Raw genomic sequence first — 20915 nt, 5'->3', positions numbered from 1 at the left:
GATCAAAGTTGAAATCTTCGTTTAAAAGTTCTGCGATCAGCTACATAATTTTATCGGTTTTACCTTCAATAATGCCAAACATAACTTCAGACATATTTCAACAGATAGAAAATAATACACTGATAGTGTTAAATAAATATATAAAGGGGTGAGGATAAACGATTAATCCCAATGTATTTGGAAGTACATGGGATTAGAAGATAATTTTATTCCAATCCTCGTTCACTTCACCCACGGGAAAGTAAGTAAAAGTTCAAGGATTTTTAAGAAGAGGAGGTATTTTAGCAAAAAAGAAAATTTAAATGTTTAATTTAATTATTCTTGAATTAATTTACGACCTTTTTACGTAAAGCTCCAGATCAAAAACATCCACTAGTGCCAATTTGTTTATCTAACGAATTTCGAATTCAGATTCACTCCCACGTAAACAGTGTCACGGCCAAAGTAATATCATTCGAATTTGTGTACAAATACCAAGTAAACTCTGGGTAAATAATGGAAATTGTTGTGAGGGAAATACACCTATCTCTCCCTTTTGTATGTCATATCGAAAAACGGTTGGTAATCAGTTCAGTTATGATGTGTTTACTTCTTACTACTTCTTGTTTTTGAGAAAACAAGAAATCACGCCGATGTCAGATCATATGAATAGGAAACTATCGACAAAAATTGTAATTAAATGTATTGTGGAATTTAAATTTAAATGACACTGGTTGACAATTAGGACATAGATGTTATTACATGATATTTGTGATTTGTTATTTTCAATGTTAAACTATTTATAAACATATTAATAGGATAGTGAAGTTAGGGATAAAACGGCTCTATAAAATAAAAAATCTAAGCAGGAAAAAGGATAAAATACAAACAAAAATAAAACATGAGAATATTTCTGAAGCTGACTGAAATATTAGCATGCAATACTCGTAGTTAGGATTAATGATCAAGTTTATTCATAACGACTGCAATGATGTAAAAAAATTGCTACGTCATATGTAAGTCCAATAAAATGGAAACTATAATAATAACCGCAGTGAAAACTAAGCAGGAAAAAACGAATGAGTAAGATCAAAAGAATTGATGATCAAACCTAATGATCATGATCAAAGATCCTACAGTGGAGAGAAGTCTCAAACAACCCACAGGGTCAATTCACGAAAACCCAGTGTCGTATAAATTCACAAGATTCACGTGGAACGTCACTAGTATATTTAAAGCTGCTAGATTACAAACATTTCAAAAAGGAAATTGCAAAACTTGACATCCTTAACCTAGGAGTGTGCGAAACGAAATAGCCTGTGTCAAATATAATTGAAAGTAATGGATACATTATAAAGCACTCGGAAAAAACGAAATCAAAGGATCCAAGGATCAAAGAATCCTAATAAAACGTAGTTGCCACAATTCTTAAAGGAGAGAGATTACTAAACTAACGGAAATTACCTACAGCTATGCTAATTTTAGGGGTAGCAGGTGGATACTTCCCTGCGATGCCGGCAGAGGATAGATCTACTTCAGGAATAGCACACCTGCCTAAGCGAGCTCATGAATTTTACCAGCCTCCCATCCCCGGGGAAACCATATCTAAAACCCAAAGCATTTCTATCTCCTCCCTTTCCTCCGTCCACTTTCAAACCAACTCGCCAACACACACTAGCCAAGCATGATGCTTTAATGGCGTAAAACCATAAAAAATATTTTCCATGAAAGACGAAACTACTAAATGGCCTTTCACTCTCCGGCGGCTCCAACACCCCAACCAAGGTAGCGATTGGAACAGGGTTGGAGCAGAGTGTGCTAAGAATCTAAGGAAAAAATTAAGCTACCAAAAAGGGCGACAAATGCATATTACTTCATACAATAATAGAACTCTTATATCGGACCCGAAGATAATGGAACTAGAGGAAGAGCTGAAAACAATAAAATGGGACATCATCGGCCTCAGCGAAATGAAACAAAAAGGATAACTACAAATTATTCTTAAGTCAGGATAGTTATTTCACTTTAGAGGGAAAGCAGACATTTTAAATGGTGGAGTAGGATTCATTATATACAATGGCGCACAATAAAAGCGCACACAAAATATAGTTAAAATTAACAGCATAAGACTGAAGATTATATACCTCAGCTTTAAAGTAAATGCAAGATGTAATCCTAAAGTAATTCAGACATATGCTTTATTGACTATTTACTTGAAAGAAGAAGTAATTTGGCCATTACATGCTCAAAAACCTACCCAAGTACATACGTAGCATAATCATCATCATTCTGGCTTTACAACTCTGCGTGGATCCTAGCGTCCTCAACAATTTCTCTGCAGTCGTCCCTATCCATCGCCTTTCTCCGCCAAGCACGTATTCCCATATTTCTCATGTCTTCATCGATGTTTTCAAGTAACCCTGTTCTGGGTCTTCCTCTTCTTCTGTGACCAATGGGTCTATCAAGGAGCGTTTTTCTAGCTGGGTCATTTTGTTCCATCCGCATTACATGCCTTGTCCACCTCAGACGTCCTATCTTAATATATTTTACGATATCAGGTTCCTGGTATATTCTATAAAGTTCGAAGTTATATTGTCTTTTCCATACTCCATTGTCATTCACTGCTCCATATATTCGCCTTAGTACTTTTCTTTCGAAACATCCTAACATGTTTTCATTATTTTTTGTTAGAGTCCAGGTCTCTGAACCATATGTTAGGACTGGGCGTATTATTGTTTTGTAGAGTTTTATTTTTGTATTTCTCGATATAATTGTGGATTTAAAGAGGATATTGAGCCCAAAATAGCATCTGTTGACCGTGCAAATTCTGCAGTATATCTCTGCGGTAGTATAATTTTCAGTGTTAAGGAGCTCTCCCAGGTGTACAAATTCGTTCACTGCTTCGATGACGTCGTTTTCTATAACACGTGGTCGTAGTATTTGTGGTTGTGTGCTTATTTTTATATACTTTGTTTTGTTGGTGTTTATTATTAAACCCATTTTTGTAGCTGATTCTTTTAATGTTTCATACGCCTCTCGAACAGCGTTTTCCGTTCCCCCAACAATATTGATATCATCAGCATAGGCTAGGATTTGCACTGATTCATTGTATATTGAACCAGTGGTTGTAATTTGTGACATACGTATTACTTTTTTCAGAGCCAGATTGAACAGCACAGGAGAGAGGGTCTTCCTGGCGCAGTTCGTTACTTGTTTTAAAAGGTTCAGACAATTCACTCCGAATTCGTACTCTATATTCAACATTTTTAAGAGTTAGTTTTGTTAAATTTACCAACTGATTTAGTATTACTAGCTCTTTCATTGTTTTAGCAACTAATAACAATTTGCTTTATGTTGAATTTAAAATTAAAAATAATGAAACCTAATAATATACGACTAAGAAATCTCATAATAGGAAATACCTTTAGAAAGAAGGTAAATTGTGGAATAAAACAATTACAAAGATCTTAACAAGCAACTGTAGAAGAAAAACTTGATATTATGAATTCAACATAGTCACAATAGGAAACAATGTTTTAAAATAAAAAATAGACCCAATATAAAAGAACGATTGGACGAGAGATACAATATAAGACCTTATTCAACAAAGGAGAAGGTGGAAAAATAAATATAATATAAAGAACCTTTCGAAATAAATACGAAAGTTAGACAATGTCGTCATTGCCGTTTAACATTGTGTTGGACAAAGTTATGGAAGAATAAAAAAATAAACTACGTTAAGAAAACCTCCAAAACCAACCGTTAAATACCTTACCTCGCGTTTGCAGATGATTTAGCAATAGTAACGGTAGTCAAAAACACAGCAATCGTTCAGATTGAGGCACTAAAAGAACGCATGCAAAAAGTGAGCCTACAAATATCCTTCGAAAAAACTAAATTTATTAGCAATAGGATTGATACCAACAAATTAGAAACAAAATACGGAGAAATTAACATAGTGACGCAATTTAAATACCTTGGGGAATTCATTGAACCTACAGGAGAAGAAGCGACATCGCAAAATTACCGACAAAAAAAAAAGACCAAAACGCCACTAGGAATGATACAAAACATATATAACAATAAATAAATATCGAAAAATACTAAAATCAGCCACTACAACACCGTTATCAAAACCTCTTTCTTATATACAAGCGAGGCACTAACCCGCAATAAAAAATACAAACTGAAATACATAAAAAAAGCTATCTGTATTATAAGTGTCAAACCCATGTTCTTCTTCTTCTTCTTCTTCTTCTTCTTCTTCTTTTTGGCTTTTATTCTACTGAATAATCAGCCAGTACATTTGTTTTGTTAATTTTTGGGCCACTGTCGTGAGTCTGAGAATATATCTCATGCCCTATTATCAATTATTAGTAAATATAGACATTTTTTCTACATATCTACATTTTATTTATGTTTTCTATTTTCTTATAGTTGGTTTAAATGTTAATATTGGATAGGTTATTATTAAGCTTATAATTTTATATGGTTGATCTGTAGAAATCTGAGAAGAATTTTGATAATTTTAGGGTTAATCTCGCATAGAAGCATTGGTATGTTAATTGGGGTTTTAATATTAATTTTGATCAGCTCCTGATAGACATCATAATCTTTTATTTTGTTTATTGGGCATTCCCAAAATATGTCTTCTAGTGTATCCATTTGCCCACATTCACAGTATGTGTTATCGCGAATGTTGATTTTATATAAATGTACTCCTGTCAGGCAATGACCAGTCCTCATTCTAATAATGGTAGTAATATGCCGCCTATCTATGTATGGGATTGTGTCAAACCATGGTTTATTAGGAAAAAAATTTTGAATGTTGTTATACCACTTGCCTTTATATTGAAAAGAATTTAACCAATTATTTTGATGCATAGAACATATTTTATTTTTTAATACTGGCATGATATCCAAGTTACTTAATCGAATTTTAGCAGGAATATTTAATTCAGCCCCAATCTTTGCCAGTTTGTCAGCTATTTCATTTCCCTTGATATCATTATGTCCAGGAATCCAACATAATCTAATATCTTTCCCATATTTATTTAAATAGTATAGTTTCTTTTTAACTTGCAAGACTCTGTAATCCTTTGTTGCAGTTATCATATTGTTATTAATGTTGTCTATAGCGCTCTTTGAGTCCGTAAATATTATAGCTTTATCAAAATTTTTTTCCTCACAAATCATTAGACCCTTTTGAATAGCTATTATTTCTGCTGTACAGATATTAATAAGTGAAGGAATTTTTTCAGAAAAGGAATAATTTATACTAGGTATGTGTATTCCTATGCCCGTTTTGGCTTCCTCAAGGTTTTGATTTTTTTGAAGCATCTGTAAATATTTGTATGTAATTATAGTAATACGAATTTACAAAATTATAATATTCCCAAAGGTTATGGGAACTATTTTTTTTTAATAATGTTTTTATAATTGGTACATTATAAGTGTAGATATCATATTCATTTGAGTAGTAGGCTGGTACCTATGTCACTTGTGTTCATTGATGGTAAAAACTTTTTAACTGCTGTAAGAGCGTCAATCAAATATGTTGGATTTTTTCCCTTCCAATATCCTTGTTGATAACCATGATATTTTTTTAAGTCTAGAAGCATATTTAATAATCAGTGATTTGGAGTTGTGATAATCTTTGCTAGGTATGTATTTCGTGGCAATCCATTTAAATCTATGGTGTAGATCGATAGTTGCACTTTCTGCTAAAATGACATTAGTGGGAGTAGATTTCATCATCCCATGTGTTGTTCTCAAAGCTTGGAATTGTATTCGGTTTAATTTCATAAAATTTTGTTGAGAGAAGTTATTAATTATACTAGCGCCATAATCTAATTGTGATTGTATCAAGCCATTATATATTAATTTTAGTGTTCTTGGGTCTGATCCCCACCATACTCTACAAAGAGCACGTATTATATTAATGCCCTTTTGGGCTTTATTAATCATGTTATCTATTTGGTCTGACCAATTTAGATTGTGCTTAAATATTATACCTAAATATTTTTTCAACAGAACATTAGGGATTATATAGTCATTAATTTTTATATCTGGTGGATTACTAATAGGTCGGTTCATTTTAAACCACAAAGTCTCGCATTTTGATGAGGATAGTTTAAGATTATGTGTATCAAACCATTTGGATAATTCATATAGGATAAAGTTTACCTGATTTGCTATATGGTTAAAATTACTACCTTTTGTTAAGATAATTAGATCATCTGCATATGACAGAAGTACACAATTTTCAGGTATTATTGTGTATATATTTTTAAGATAAATATTGAATAATATTGGGCTTAAAGGTGAGCCTTGTATTAGACCTTGTGTAGTATGCGATGGTCCAACCATTTCGTGATAATGATTTTTAACATATAGAGTCCTATTGTTTAAGAATCGAAATATAAGGTTATTGATGTCTACTGGAATATGAAGATTATTAAGAAGTCTGTATAGTATGTAAATATTCACATGATCGAAAGCTGCTTTAATATCTAAGAAAGTAGCATTTACATATTGGTTTTGTAAAAAACTTTTTCAAACCCATGTTGTCCTACAGAAGGTTATGTAAGATTTGTATTTATAGTTGTAATGTTGGTTAAAATATAAACTGTCCACACACCAAATTCTGTTACTTTAGTTTCTCGATTATTTTGATTTAAATTGTTGGATATCTTAATTGAATTGTACGAGTATTATAACAAAAAAGGCCGTCGCATTTGACCAGCTATTGCAAGCAAATAATTGCAAATTTAATTGAATATTCGAGAGTGAAAAGAAGAACGGTGATCCATTATTACTAGAATCCATTAGAGAAGTATATAGGTATATTATAATTTTAATATATTAAGAAAGTATTTTTGAACAGATAATACAATTATGTTTACTAAAAACACTGTTTTAGAGAGTTGCATCAGCTTTGAAGTGTAGTATTTCTTTCTAGAAGTAGAGTTTTTCAAGTGGCAAAAAAGAATGAGAATTTATGTTCTCCACGTAATAAAAGACCGAGACTTGTAATATATATTTGTATCGTCTTCATATTGTTTGTAATATTTTGTAAATATACATATAAAATATAACTTTGATTTTCATTTTTAAGCATTGTTATAGAAAGTAAAATATATGTTTTGTGTAATTTTATTCCATAAAAAGGTCATAATTCAACATTTCATTTTGCTCCCCTAGTTTCGATATTGCTGGTTTTATGTTCACACATTTGCATTATCATCCTAAGAACACAGACTACAGACTAGTTGAAAAACTGCTTAAGAAATAAATGTCTAAAATATATCTGTATTTCATCTTCCCAGATAATAATTTAAAACTAATATTTTCACATTATATTTAAACTTCATGATACAAATATCAGATCAATAGAAATATCAGTGTATCATGTTTAACCTAGAAATTGATTACAATATTAAAACAGACGTCAGTTACAATTTCCAATCTCACCAAATTTAATAATGACGTTATATAAACTAATCACTAGTTCTAGCCAATGAAATGCTCGCTGTTATAGGAATTGTATGTCAAGAAAATCTTAATATTTCCTATATATTTTTTTTTAATTTAAAATATGGCAACAAGGGGAAAATTGCGTACAAACTTTATTGTTTGACTTTTCCTATAGACTACAATCGAACAAAATAGTTAAAAAAACTAGAACATCGAAGTTGATATCAGCAAAAAAATATATTAAATTTTTCCAATATCTAAAAAGACTACCGCGAATAGGTTAACAAAAAAATACTGGAGTACATAACTCCACTTAAACAACCAACGCAATACCCTGGATAACTGAAATTCGAAAAGACCTCAAAAGCACAAATATATATAAAACAGGCACCACAAACACCTTCAGAGACAAAGTAGATAATTGGGAGATAACGCCAGAGCAAACTAAGCAGAAGCAATACAGATCAAATAAAGCACAAGAAAAAAAAACATCGTTTTGCATAACATACGAGTGAATACTAAGCAATTAAAAATACAGTTTCAGTATGTAGTTCAACGGCGGAGATCAACTTTAAAAAACTTGTAAGAGCAAAATGTCATGCAACAGGTTAATAGATGGATCATCATGACAACAGAAAGTTTCCAACGCACCCATTCAAGAAAGTTCACACCACTGAGGAAGATGGCCATGAATAGGACCAGAAAATCCTTCCACTAGGCTATAAGAAGACTCCTTAAGACAAGGAATATACTCGCCAGAAACAGAGTGCAGAGAATACATCGCAAAATCCATAAATTGATAGACCATCTAATTATGGTCTAGCCAGGTGGTTGCTGATGACAGCCAAGCAGAGAAGTAGGTACGGTGTCAAAAATAGTACCTACAGAAACAGACGTCCAGGAGCCTAACAGCATAGATCAGGGATCCTCACTAGGATTTCTTTGAGAGCCTAATAGTTTGAATGAAATTTTCCTCAGAGCCGCAAGTACAAGTGGTGGTATGAAATAACTTTAAAACTATATGACTATAACATAAGTTTATTAAAAGTTACGTAAAAACAATATAGTTATAAATTATATAGACTGTTTTGCATGTAAAAAGTAGGAAACTGTCTTTTACTTGAGTCCAGGAATGCTGGAGTGCTGAATTTGTAAATTTTTTGAAGTCGACGGGCGAAATCTTTCACAGCTCTCTATAATGGCATCTATGTTAGCAGGTTGGAAAGAAACCGAAATTCTCACAATGTTTCCAACGTTCTCACTAGTTAGCCTAGATCTGTACTTGTTTTTTATGAACTTCAGCTTACTGAATGTAGATTCACAGACATATGTAGATGCAAAAATACACAAAATTTTCTAAGCACTGTCAATTAAGTTAGAAAATTTGTCATTTTCAACTGCTTCCCAAAACTTATAGTGAGCTTTTCCCTTCTTTTTTTCTTCAAAGATACTTTTGAGCACTGTATCATTCTGAAGATCAGTTAACTCATTTTTCAAATCCCTAGCTTGGTATCCAAAAATAGAAAGATGAGCTACATTTGCTGTTGTTATTGCCCATGGATTTTCCACCGAGCGAAATGGCTCTTGGAACTTCCTGAAGTCACTAAACCTCACAGACATTTCATCCTTTAGGTCTACTAACAGCGTCAGTAGGTCAAAAATCTCTTGAATTTCATCTGGACAAGGAAAGCTGGATTAATTATCATTTGACAATTCTTTAATATACATATTCAGCTTCTGCTCCAGTTTAAACACAATACTCATCATTTTCATTACAATGTTATTGTAGTCTCCTTGCAATTTGGCCAATGTTGCATTCATAATGCTCATTGTATCAGTGAGAAACGCTACTTTAAGCCACCAACTAAAATTATGAATATCAGGAATCTCTTTATTCTTTGTAGCCAAAAACAGAGTAATCTCATATCGAATGCTGAAGAAACGTTCCAAAACTTTACCCTTACTCAGCCATCTCACTTCTGTAAGGTAAAGAATGTCCCCATATTGCGACATAAGTTCTTTCAAAAATTCTTGAAACTCTCTGTGGTTTAGTTCATTTGATCTTATGACATTCACAATCTTTACAAGTGTTTTCATAACACAGCTAAAATTTTCAACAAATTTAGCAGCTAAGCTTTCTTGATGAAGGATATAATGGAAACTCAATAAATTATTATTTCCCAAGTGTTTTTTCAACAGCTGAACAAACCCTATATTTCGCCCCAACATTGATGGGCAACCATCAGTACACACAGAAAAAACCTTTTTCAAATCAATGCTATGCTCGTTAAAATAAATTTACAGTAAATGGTAAATGTTTTTAGGATCATTTATTTTTTCGGGCATGCGTATTTACGAGGTCCAAAAGATTTTGAAACAGCTCTACACTACTGTAATCTGATTAAATACATAAATAGAAACATAATTTTATTATAACTCCCAAATTTTGTTTTACTGCCTAGCAGTCTGAGGGCCGCAAAAAATCTCTCCGAGGGCCGCATGCGGCCCGCGGGCCGCGTAGTGAATATGGCTCTGGCATAGATAATCAGATACCCGAAGAGGATGCGGTCTCACAAAGTAAGCGGTGCAGAAGCAGAACGTTGGCGGAAAAAGAAAAAAGTACTGTTTAACATGTACATATAAAGGCAATAAATGTTTTTATTTTTTATTTTTACTTTTATATTATAATGGCAACACTAAAAAGAACTGATTTACGTTATGTATCGCCTTCCTTTAAGGCAGAATTCGCCAAAAATAATAAATACAGTATTCTCTGAATTTTAGTTCATCTCAAAAAATTTTCTTATCATGCTTTTAAAAATATTTTAAATAATTATTTTGTGCAAGTTACGTTATCTTAAGGAACCTTAAAGTTCATTTTCACTAGAAAATTATGTTTTTAAATTGTTAAATTTTATGGTAGTTTGGAAAATATTTCCAAACACAAACAATTGCACCTAAAATTTCCAAAAATAACAAGTTTTAAATTGTGTACTTACTTGTAGACGTGCCAGTGTCATTTACTTTATACCGTCCGGCCTTGTGTAAACAATGTAGATCCAGTTTTATGTTTTTGATTGCTTTATTCATTAGACGATTTTGATACATATATTTTTGTTTCCGGACCGCACAAAAACACGACATTAAATCAAAATATAGCAGAATCTTGCATTTATACTTCTTTTCGAAGATGCGTCTGTATTTGCAGTGTGAAGGACTTGATATCTTTCTTATCAAACTTATTTGTCACATAATTAATGATCAGAGTAGTAGAAAATGCCAAATAAAGAGGGTATGTGTAAAATAGGAGTAGAAATGTGGATAATAGGGGTTTTATTTCTATCTATTTGTTTGCTTTTCTTTAAAATCTATCCATTATTTCCATTTATTTAGATCTATTGTTAAACTGAATGCCATGTTTACCTTTTGATGATCATATTTTCTGAGTGTTTCTTTATAACGAATCAGAAAGGAACGCGACTGCAATTTTTGGTGATTGATTAGTATGAGGAAGCTCAGTAGATCTGTTATAGTAAATGATATAGTACAAGATACAAAAAAGTTATTTGCAAAAATTGTAGATGGCTTTAAGCTCAATTTTTGGAAATTAGTTACAACCTTACAGGGTATTCTTACAGAGAGCTTCTCAAAAAAATCTGCCACCGACGAGGACATGTACTTACCAGAATTCCAAAAACTGAAGTTCCATTCCTGCCTGCTAAACTTCTAAACATAGCAGGTAACGAACTTCCTGATAAGTGCTGGAACATATTAGAGACCATCACAATAAAATATCGCAGGCATTAGCGTGCACTTGCCAAAAAGCTTAAACGAGCCGTTCCTAAAAACCCTTCTTCTTCTTCGCGTGCCATATCAGAATTATTTGTCGTTGGCGATCACCATTGCGAAGGTTTCTCGATCTTCTGCAATATGGAATAATTGTCCTGCATTTGTTATCTGTGTCCATTCACGAATGTTTTTTAACCAAGAAACTTGTTTTCTTCCTACACCTCTACGGCTCTCTATTTTACCTTTAAGGATCAGTTGTAATATTTTATATCGACTTCCCCTTATTATATGTCCCAGATAAGACATTTTTTGATGTTTAACGGTCTTTAGCGGTTTTCTATCTTTGTTGACGCTGTTGACTTAGTACTTCTCCATTAGTTTTCCTTGCTGCCAAGGTATCTTTAGCATTCATCTATGAACCCACATTTCCAATGCTTCAATTTTGTTCATGATCGATACTTTTAGCTTCCACACTTCTGCACTATACAAAAGTACGGACCAAACATAACACTTAACCATTCTTTGTCTTAGTTCTAAACTGAGATGATTATTGCAAAGAAATGACTTTATTTTCATAAAAGTAGTTTTAGTCATTGCTATTCTATGTCTGGATCTAGTTGGTCCGTTATCACAGTTCCCAAATATGTGATTTTGGGAACTTTATCAACTTGGACTCAGTTTAATTGAAGCTTTGCATCGGTATGTGTGTCACGATTAAACACTAAGAATTTGGTTTTCTTTGAGTTTATTTTAATGCCCATTTCCTCTCCTACCTCGTGAATACGATCAAGCAGAATTTGGAGATCTTCAATTATATCTGACAGAATTACTGTATCGTCTGCATATCTAATCACATTAGGCAGTTCCCTTTTGATTTTTATTCCATATGGTTGTCTCTCAAGTGTCTTTTTAAATAACTGGTCCGAGTAAACATTGAACAATGTTGGCGACAAAATGCAACCTTTTCTGACCTTTCGTTGTATGGAGATTTCATCGGTGTAGTTTCATCTCCAATTTTTACGATAGCAGTTTGATTCCAGTACAAATTTTTAATGACACGAATATCCTTTTCATCTATTTTTCGGTATTTGCAATTTTACATGCTGTACCTAATCGAATGTCTTTTCGAAGTCCACGAAACATGCAAATACATGTTTTCTTTGGTCACGGCATTTGTAATAGGATATTAAGCGCAAAAACTGCCTCCCTGGTTCCAATAGCATTTCTAAAACCAAATTAGGTATTTTCAAGATCTTGTGAAGTATTCTTAGGAAATTTTTAAGAGTGTGGCTCGTTAGGCTAATTAATCGATATTATGAGCATTTTCTAAAATTGTGTTTTTAGGTATTGCGACAAAGATGGATTTGAGCCAATCTGTGAGAATCACTCCGGTGTTATATATTGAATTAAAAAGTCTTACTACTACTTTTATGTTATCATCCTCTATTAGTTTCAGCAACTCAGTTGGTGTATCATCTGGATCACAAGATTTTCTAATTTTAGGATTATTTATAGCGTGTTTTACATCGCATTTCATAATTTCTGAGCCGTCAGTACAGTTTTGGTAGAATTCGGCAATATTATTCCTGTCATCTTTAAACAACTCTGATATATACAGCTGCCATTATTTTCTTATTTCGTGCTCATTTACAATCATTTTGTTATTATTGTCAACGAGTACAGAGGGAATCTCATTTCTTTTAGTTTTTTTGTGCACATTAAATAAGTCGTGTTTAGATATTACATCCTCCATTTCGTCGCACCTTTCTCTTATCCATTTTTCTTTGGCTAATTTGATCTCCTTTTTTATTCATCTTTGCAGGTGTCTATATACTGTTTCATTAGATTTTAGCAGTCGATGTTGTTCCATTAATTTCAAGATGTCGTCTGTCATCCATTTATTTTTCTTGATTAAGTTTTTTCTATAATCATTGTATGTGGAGATTTTGTTAACTTGTTTTTTAAATTCACTCCATAGTTCTTCTGGATCTTCTAGTTGTTCTCCGATCTTTTTTATTCTATTATTAAATTCTTTTTTAATGTTATGTTTTATGTTTCTATCGTCAAAGTTAAGTGCATTGAGTTAAAACGAATTCAGTTCTTCTGGATCTTCTAGTTGTTCTCCGATCTTTTTTATTCTATTATTAAATTCTTTTTTAATGTTATGTTTTATGTTTATATCGTCAAAGTTAGGTGCATTGAGTTAAAACGAATTCAGCGACAAAAACCATTTTTGGTTTTTGTCGCTGAATTCGATTTAACCTTAGTTTAATATCTGCTACAAGTGGTTGATGATCAGATCCAATATCTGCCCTAGGAAATGTAGTGACTTTTTTGACGGCATTTCGGAAACGCTCATTTACAAGTATAATAGTCTATTTGATTTCTTGAGGACTCTAACTGAGGGTTATTGCCATCATCAAACGGGGCCTTTCAAGTGTACAGTCGTCGCTTGGGTAGTTTATATCAGGTGTTTGTATGAATTTGGAAAGAAAACGATATGATCATTGCAAACACCTGTCTATCTCTGTCCTCGATTGTTAGGTTGTCCTAGACCATAAGGACCTACAGTCTGACCTCGTCGACCTTTCCCAATTTTTGCATTGAAGTCGCCTATAATATATAAAATTTCGTGTTTATTAAGTTTCTGTAAGATGTCTTGGATCTGATCATACAACTTCTCGACTTTATCGTAAAAACCCTTAAAACTGTCTAACTATTAACTGCATAGAATAGACATTACTTAAGCCTACTTAGCCTTCTCCAATACAAAACATACAAAAATAAAAATACAAGGTCGTCATAACGTTCAACCGGGTCGCATCTAATGCCACAAAATTATCATTTCGCATTCATCTGCTATTCTTTCTCTATATTCGAACTGTTCTTCTTGTTCTTGTCTTCTCTTAATATCTCATTAAGAGGTTTTAGCCATTATTCATCCATTCCCTATCTTATTTGTGAATTAGTGTCAGGGGCATCGACTAATTTAATGTTTTCCTCACCTAAAGTAGCCGACTCATTAGTCAGCTGTGGTGAGATTAATAGTGAGGTTAATAACATCAAGTTATTATCTCTTAATCATCCTTCATTAATATCCTTTTTTACATCGAATCCTCATATATAGGCAAAGAAAATGGCAATGGATAATAAAGTTGTAATAAACACCGCCTTGGTTGGATAATGGGTTGGATAACCTTGGGATACTGACTGGTCAGATATGTATAATTGTATAACTGCTACAGATTGTATTAATCAATTTTATGATAAATTGTATGACTGCATTGATCAAGCGATTACAAAAAAATTATTAAAAATAGACAAAAACAGAAATATCCAGCTTATTTTAGTATAGACCTTATTAAAAAAATCAGACAAAAAAACAAATTAAGCAAACATATAAAAATAGGGAAAGCTACTGCTATCGATAACAATAAATTCAAGAGTCTTAGAAATACTGTTAAAAAGCAAATCAAAAATGAATTTATGCAGCATCAAAATAATATTGAAGATAACATTTTGCATGAACCAAATAGTTTTTGGACATTCATAAGAAGTAGGAGACAAACCAGCGGTTTTCCTCACGAGATGTCTTTAAATGATCATACATATACAGGCCCTCAGGATATTGCCATGGCTTTCTCTCATCATTTTAGCTCAATTTATCAGGTATCATCCACACATCAGGGTAGTTCACAGGGATCTTTTAACTTTTCAGTTATTAGTGAAGAAGATATGAAGGTTAGTATAAAAAAATTAAAGCCAAAAAAGGCCACTGGTAGTGATAATATCCCTGCCTATATCTTTAAAGGATGTTCTGATATATTTCAAAAGCCATTATCACATCTATTTAATCTATCTCTTAAAACTAACACCTTTCCAGACAAACTCAAAGAGGCTACCATTACTCCAGTTTTTAAATCAGGTAATAGAAACAATATAGAAGACTATCGTCCTATAAGTATCCTTAATTCCCTGGCTAAAATATTTGAATCTATTCTCTATATAAATATACTGAAAAATTTTGAAAATGAATTTGCTCCAGAACAACATGGTTTCTTGCCTGGGTTATCCACAACTAGTAATCTGTGCATTCTGTCTAATTTTGCTAGTGAGGCAATAAATAATAAACTCCAATTAGATTTAATAATGACTGCCTGCTCAAAGGCCTTTGATATGGTTGACCATGGCATTCTTTTATCGAGATTGAATGAGTTTGGTTTTTCGCATGATGCTTGTACATTTATAAAATCGTATGTGGATTCAAGGTTTCAACGAGTCAAAATTGGTAGGTGTTTATCAGATAAATTTCAGGCTACATCTGGTGTCCCCCAAGGGAGTAACTTAGGGCCTTTGTTTTTCTTAATGTTTGTCAACTCACTACCACAATCTCTTAAATTGTCTTCTAGTTTGATCTATGCTGATGATTTTAAACTTTTTAAGACTATACATACTTCAAATGATTGTCAGTTACTACAGGAGGACCTGACCTCAGTTGTGGAATGGTTTAGGGACAACAATATGATCTTGAATATTAAGAAGTGTAGAGTCATATCTTTTACTCGCAAAATCGACTACATTCAAAATAATTATAGAATTGACAATTGTGTAGTATCTAGGAAAACCAAATGTAAAGATCTGGGAATATACTTACAGGTTAACATGAAATTTAATGAACACTATATAAATATTGTTAATAACGCCTACAAAATATTGGGATTTGTAATAAGAAATTCCAAACACTTTAGTATAAACACAACCATTAGACTATATAACGCTTTAGTCAGACCAAACTTGGAATATGCATCAGTGGTATGGACTCCTGAAGCCAAAGTTCATATTAATCATATAGAAAAGGTACAAAAAAGATTTCTAAGGTATTTATACCTTAAGAAATACAATGTGTATACTCACCTTACGCCATCAAAAGAGTTGCTTCAAATATTTGGCTTGCAGTCATTAGAGCAAAGAAGAAACATGCAATATGTTGTATTTATTCATAATATCATTAACAATGTTAAATATAAGACATGTGGTTTGATCAACTTTATTCGGTTTCATGTGCCAAAGGTCAACCTAAGGGTAAACAGTAATGACCTATTTTCTTGTAGTCCATGTAATTCTTGTGCAATAATAAACTATATGCAATATCAGTGTAATGAGTTAATAAAGATCTGTGATATAGACCTCTTTACCTGTAGTGTAAGGGATATTAAAAAATGTTATGAATAGATAAGTAATGGACTGAATTTTAGAATTTTATTAACTTGTGTCTTTTTTTTAATGTGTTTTACTTTCTGTGTTTTTATTTTGTACTTGTGTGTATATTGTAGTTTTTGTGTGTATATTTTTATACCAAGTAATGAGCACTCTTACATGTAATTACTACCTAGGTGGTGTTAGTAAGTTTTAATAATAAAAAATAAAAAAATAAATAAAAATAATGGATTAATAGTAAAACAGGAGCAATATATTTTTTTACTATTACTCATTTAGTTTAATCGACACATATTTGCAATCCAGAGAAAGAAATACATTTGCTTCGTAATACCTTAACCTTGCCAAAAGCTTAAAAGTGCGACTTTGTACTTATTATTTTTGTTGCCTAATATGTTATTTTCCAAAAATTAAATAAATATTCCCTCATATACCGACATTACCATAATATTCTCATCATATTTCGATTAATTGTTTATTGTTGGCGAGAACATTAAAAACTAAAAAAATACGTCACGATTATTTTATAATGATTATTTTGAACCAAGTAAACAAACAGCGATTGTTTCTGAATTGTTTTGAATTAAAGAATATTCCATTGTTTCAACAGTTCTGCCTGATAAATTGTGTCACTAAATAAATAAAAATACATAGGAGTGGAAAAGAAACCAATGAACTGGTATCCATTCGTCTAGAAAAAGTATTTGAACAAGATAATGTTTAATGTTTTTAAAAACGACCCAAACTGCTGCAGACCAATATTAAAACAAATGAAAAAGATGTTAATATGTACCTAGACAGTGTGTGAAAGCCAAATGGAATAAATTCATTATTTAGGTTCTTCTTCTTCTTCTGGTTCCTATCCGTTCTTTCTTCAGCATTCTTCTATAAAGCCACATCTCAAATGCTTCAAGTTTTTTAATAGTGGTGTCTGTAAGCGTCCATGCCTCCGCTCCGTACAACAACACAGAGAAAACATAGCATCTCAAATGTCTCATTTTTGTATCTTATTTAGGTTACTGTACATATTTATAAAAAATCCCGAAACACGTCAAATTTAAATTATAACTTGACATTCTTTAACGTGAAAATGCAACCCCTACCTTCAACCCCCTTAGAATGACAGGTACAACCCCCAATTTTTAAAATAGGAAGTATAGGCTTGTGATATATCGTTTGAAAGGTCTTTTCATTTTTCATTCAAAAATGTTGTCGCTTTCAAGTTTATTAAGATTAATTAAGATAAAATAAATTAAAATCATGTGATTACCGAAATTCGCTACAATACAATAAAAAACTAAAATGTAATGCAAAACGTAATAAAATGTAGAACACGAAAAAGAACTATGAATGTTAATGAAGTAGATGTTCAAAATGTTCACCGCGAACGTCTTGGAAACATCCTAATCTCAAATAAAACTGTCTTCTAACATTATTTAACATAACAGGCGTGATCGACCTAATCGCAAGCGTTATTCGTTCTTTTAAGTCATTTAAATCAGAAGGTTTAGTTTTGTACACATGGCTCTTCACATATCCCCATAAAAAGAAATCTAATAATGTAAGATCAGGTGATCGCGCTGGCCATTCAATCGATCCTCGCGTCCCTATCCACCGATAGGGAAATATTGTATCGAGGTATTGCCGGACATTAAGTTGGTAATGTGGTGGTGCTCCATCCTGCTGAAACCATATCGTATTCGCTGGAACTTGAGGATTTCCTGGATCAGGATATAAATTTGCCAACGTTGGAATGACATAATTTTGAAGTAGTGCCAAATAATTGTTGCCATTCAAGTTGCCCTCAATGAAAAAGGGACCAATGATATTGTTTCCTACAATCCCTGCCCAAACATTAACCTTTTGAGGGTATTGAGTGTGTTCTTCTCTCATCCAGTGAGGATTTTCCGTGGCCCAGTAGCGGCAATTTTGCCGAATAGCATGACCGTTAAGTGAAAAAGTACACTCATCAGAAAACATAACGTCTTCTAATTGGATAATATTGTTATCCAACATCTCCATCATTTGCTCACAAAGCTCACAGAGTTCCTGAGTAGGTATCATCTTATAGGGATGCAATTTATTTTCTTTTAATATGTTTACTATCGATGTATGGCTAGCATTGAATGTAGTGGATGCCTGTCTACTCGATGTATGTGGATTTTCCTGAAACTCAAGCAACACATCTAATTTGAGTTCATCACTTAGTGCATTGGCAGCTGCTTTTTTTATCTGCCTTACATGACCAAACTCGCGAAACTGCTTCTCTATTTTACTTGTTGTTCCTTGGGATATAGGCAGTAAATTATAGGTTATTTTATGCATTTCCGTTAATCTAACCATTTTTCAGAATTGAATTGAACGAACTTTTTACTTAAATTAAAATACTGACAACTTAAATAAAACAATTTACTAATGCGTGTTAAAATAACGTTGCAACGGAAATTCTTTAAAGTTTTTTAATGGTTACCATCTAAAAACCACATTGCTATGGTTTTTGTTCACTTTCTCATTATCAAGACCTAAACGGGAAATAAGTTTTGAGTATATTTTAGCGAATTTCGGTAACCACATGATTTTAATTTATTTTATCTTAATTAATCTTAATAAACTTGAAAGCGACAACATTTTTGAATGGAGAATGAAAAGACCTTTCAAACGATATATCACAAGCCTATACTTCCTATTTTAAAAATTGGGGGTTGTACCTGTCATTCTAAGGGGGTTGAAGATAGGGTCATTTTCACGTTAAAGAATGTCAAGTTATAATTTAAATTTGACGTGTTTCGGGATTTTTTATAAATATGTCCAGTAACCTAAATAATGAATTTATTCCATTTGGCTTTTACACACTGTATAAGATGGGTCAAGTTAAAAAAGAGAAATCAACATAATATGGTTATTTTATATTATATGATACTATAGCTACACGGTAACGTGTCAAAAATCCGTTATGTTATTTATTCTCCAATTTTCGTTTATTTTATTAAATTTTATAAAAACTAAACTCAGTATCAAGTCTAATTTTTGTAAAAAGTTCCCAAGAAATAATTTTTTCCCGTTAAGACGATCTGTCCACCTATCCATTTTGACTAAATTGCCGTTGGCTTTTGTTTGCAAATATTCAAACTAATCCTTTTAAAGTTTTTATCGAAGTATTGCCAAAAGTTTCGTTCCCAAGACCCGATTCCCACCATCTAGAAAACACCAAATAAAGACACCTTATCATTAGGAGCGTTTATTCAAAACCAGACAAATCCATTTTTTTCATAAGATTCTTTTACCATCGTTTTTGAATCTTCGTCGTGGTTTCTGTCGATTGCTTACCTCAAAATCGTTCTAAACCGGATATATCTCGTACCAATCTGAACTTAAACTTCGCCCGTTCAGTCAAAACCGGACAAATCCTCTGTCAATTATGACTTTTTGAGGATCATTCAAAACCAGACATATCCCATTACATTTAATATAGTCAAATCCAAGGCTTAACTCAGATACCACTTTCCACCAACAAAACAGTGGTCGTACGGTGGTCGATCAAAATGACCACTGTCCGTCAACAATTTTGTGGACGTGCTGTGGTCGAATGAACCACAAATCAACCACAAATGAACCACACAAATCACACAGTACAGCGATGAATTTTAAAGAAGCATTGTTGTGGCTTTTACTGCGCCAAAAAAGACAGCGTCGTCGTAATAGATTGTCTTGGGTTCATCCTATCATCGAAAATAAAGAGGAAAGTCAATTTCAACAACTTTATCATCATTTAAGACGGTATGATGACAAATTTTTTAATTATTTTCGAATGAGCAAAAGTACTTTCGATTATTTGTTAACAGAGTTAAAGGATAATTTAAAGGAGAGTTACATCCATGAAGACAAGTAGTCCTCCTGGCGAACGCTTTGCAATCGCTTTAATGTCAGTAAAACCATTTTATTATTTAATGTTTATTGTAATATTTACGCAATAAACATGATGTCAATCAAAAATTTGAGATAAAAGCGACTCATGGGAAAGTGGTGAAAACTCCGGTTGACTTGGCGACAAAGCTTGTCCCGGATTCTCATGTGGCTCCGGTTCTGTTGGAGATAGTAATGCTTGAAGACTACTTCCTTGTGAACATTCCGGCTGAACTCTTGGCGATTGGATCTCGAAATGCCGGATCTCAGGTCGGTCAGTTTGGATACTATAGCGGTCTTCGGGAAACAGCTGTGATCTCTCTTGATATGTATTAGTCGTATTGTAACCATCGAAACCTCTATCTCTAACATTGTAGGTCTGCATGGGTTCAGAGAAGAGTATTTTTTAATAACATTTAAAATTTCTATTTAACAAATATTTAACAATCACCACCAGCAAGACTTGAGTCGCTGTGCTGGTGGGGATGCCGTGCCTGTGGTCGGCTTGTGGTCGGTGAATTGCCCGTGTGAGTGCAGGACGGACAGCATCT

At 32.8% G+C, this 20915-nt stretch overlaps 1 protein-coding gene across 1 annotated transcript in view; it reads right to left on the bottom strand.

Moving 5' to 3' along the window:
* Positions 1 to 10569, bottom strand: part of Sesn (Sestrin) — a 318966-nt gene extending 308397 nt beyond the window's left edge. The window contains exon 1 of the mRNA XM_072522665.1: positions 10455 to 10569. Within this exon, the coding sequence (XP_072378766.1) occupies positions 10455 to 10475 (21 nt within the window). The 5' untranslated portion in view covers positions 10476 to 10569. The remainder of the gene's footprint in view (positions 1 to 10454) is intronic.
* Positions 10570 to 20915: the final 10346 nt, after the last annotated feature.

This window comes from Diabrotica undecimpunctata, chromosome 2 (genome assembly GCF_040954645.1).
Source record: "Diabrotica undecimpunctata isolate CICGRU chromosome 2, icDiaUnde3, whole genome shotgun sequence".
Classification (NCBI taxonomy): Eukaryota; Metazoa; Arthropoda; class Insecta; order Coleoptera; family Chrysomelidae; genus Diabrotica; species Diabrotica undecimpunctata.
The sequence above is the reverse complement of the archived record's forward strand: the minus strand, read 5'-3'. Positions and strand labels throughout refer to the sequence as shown.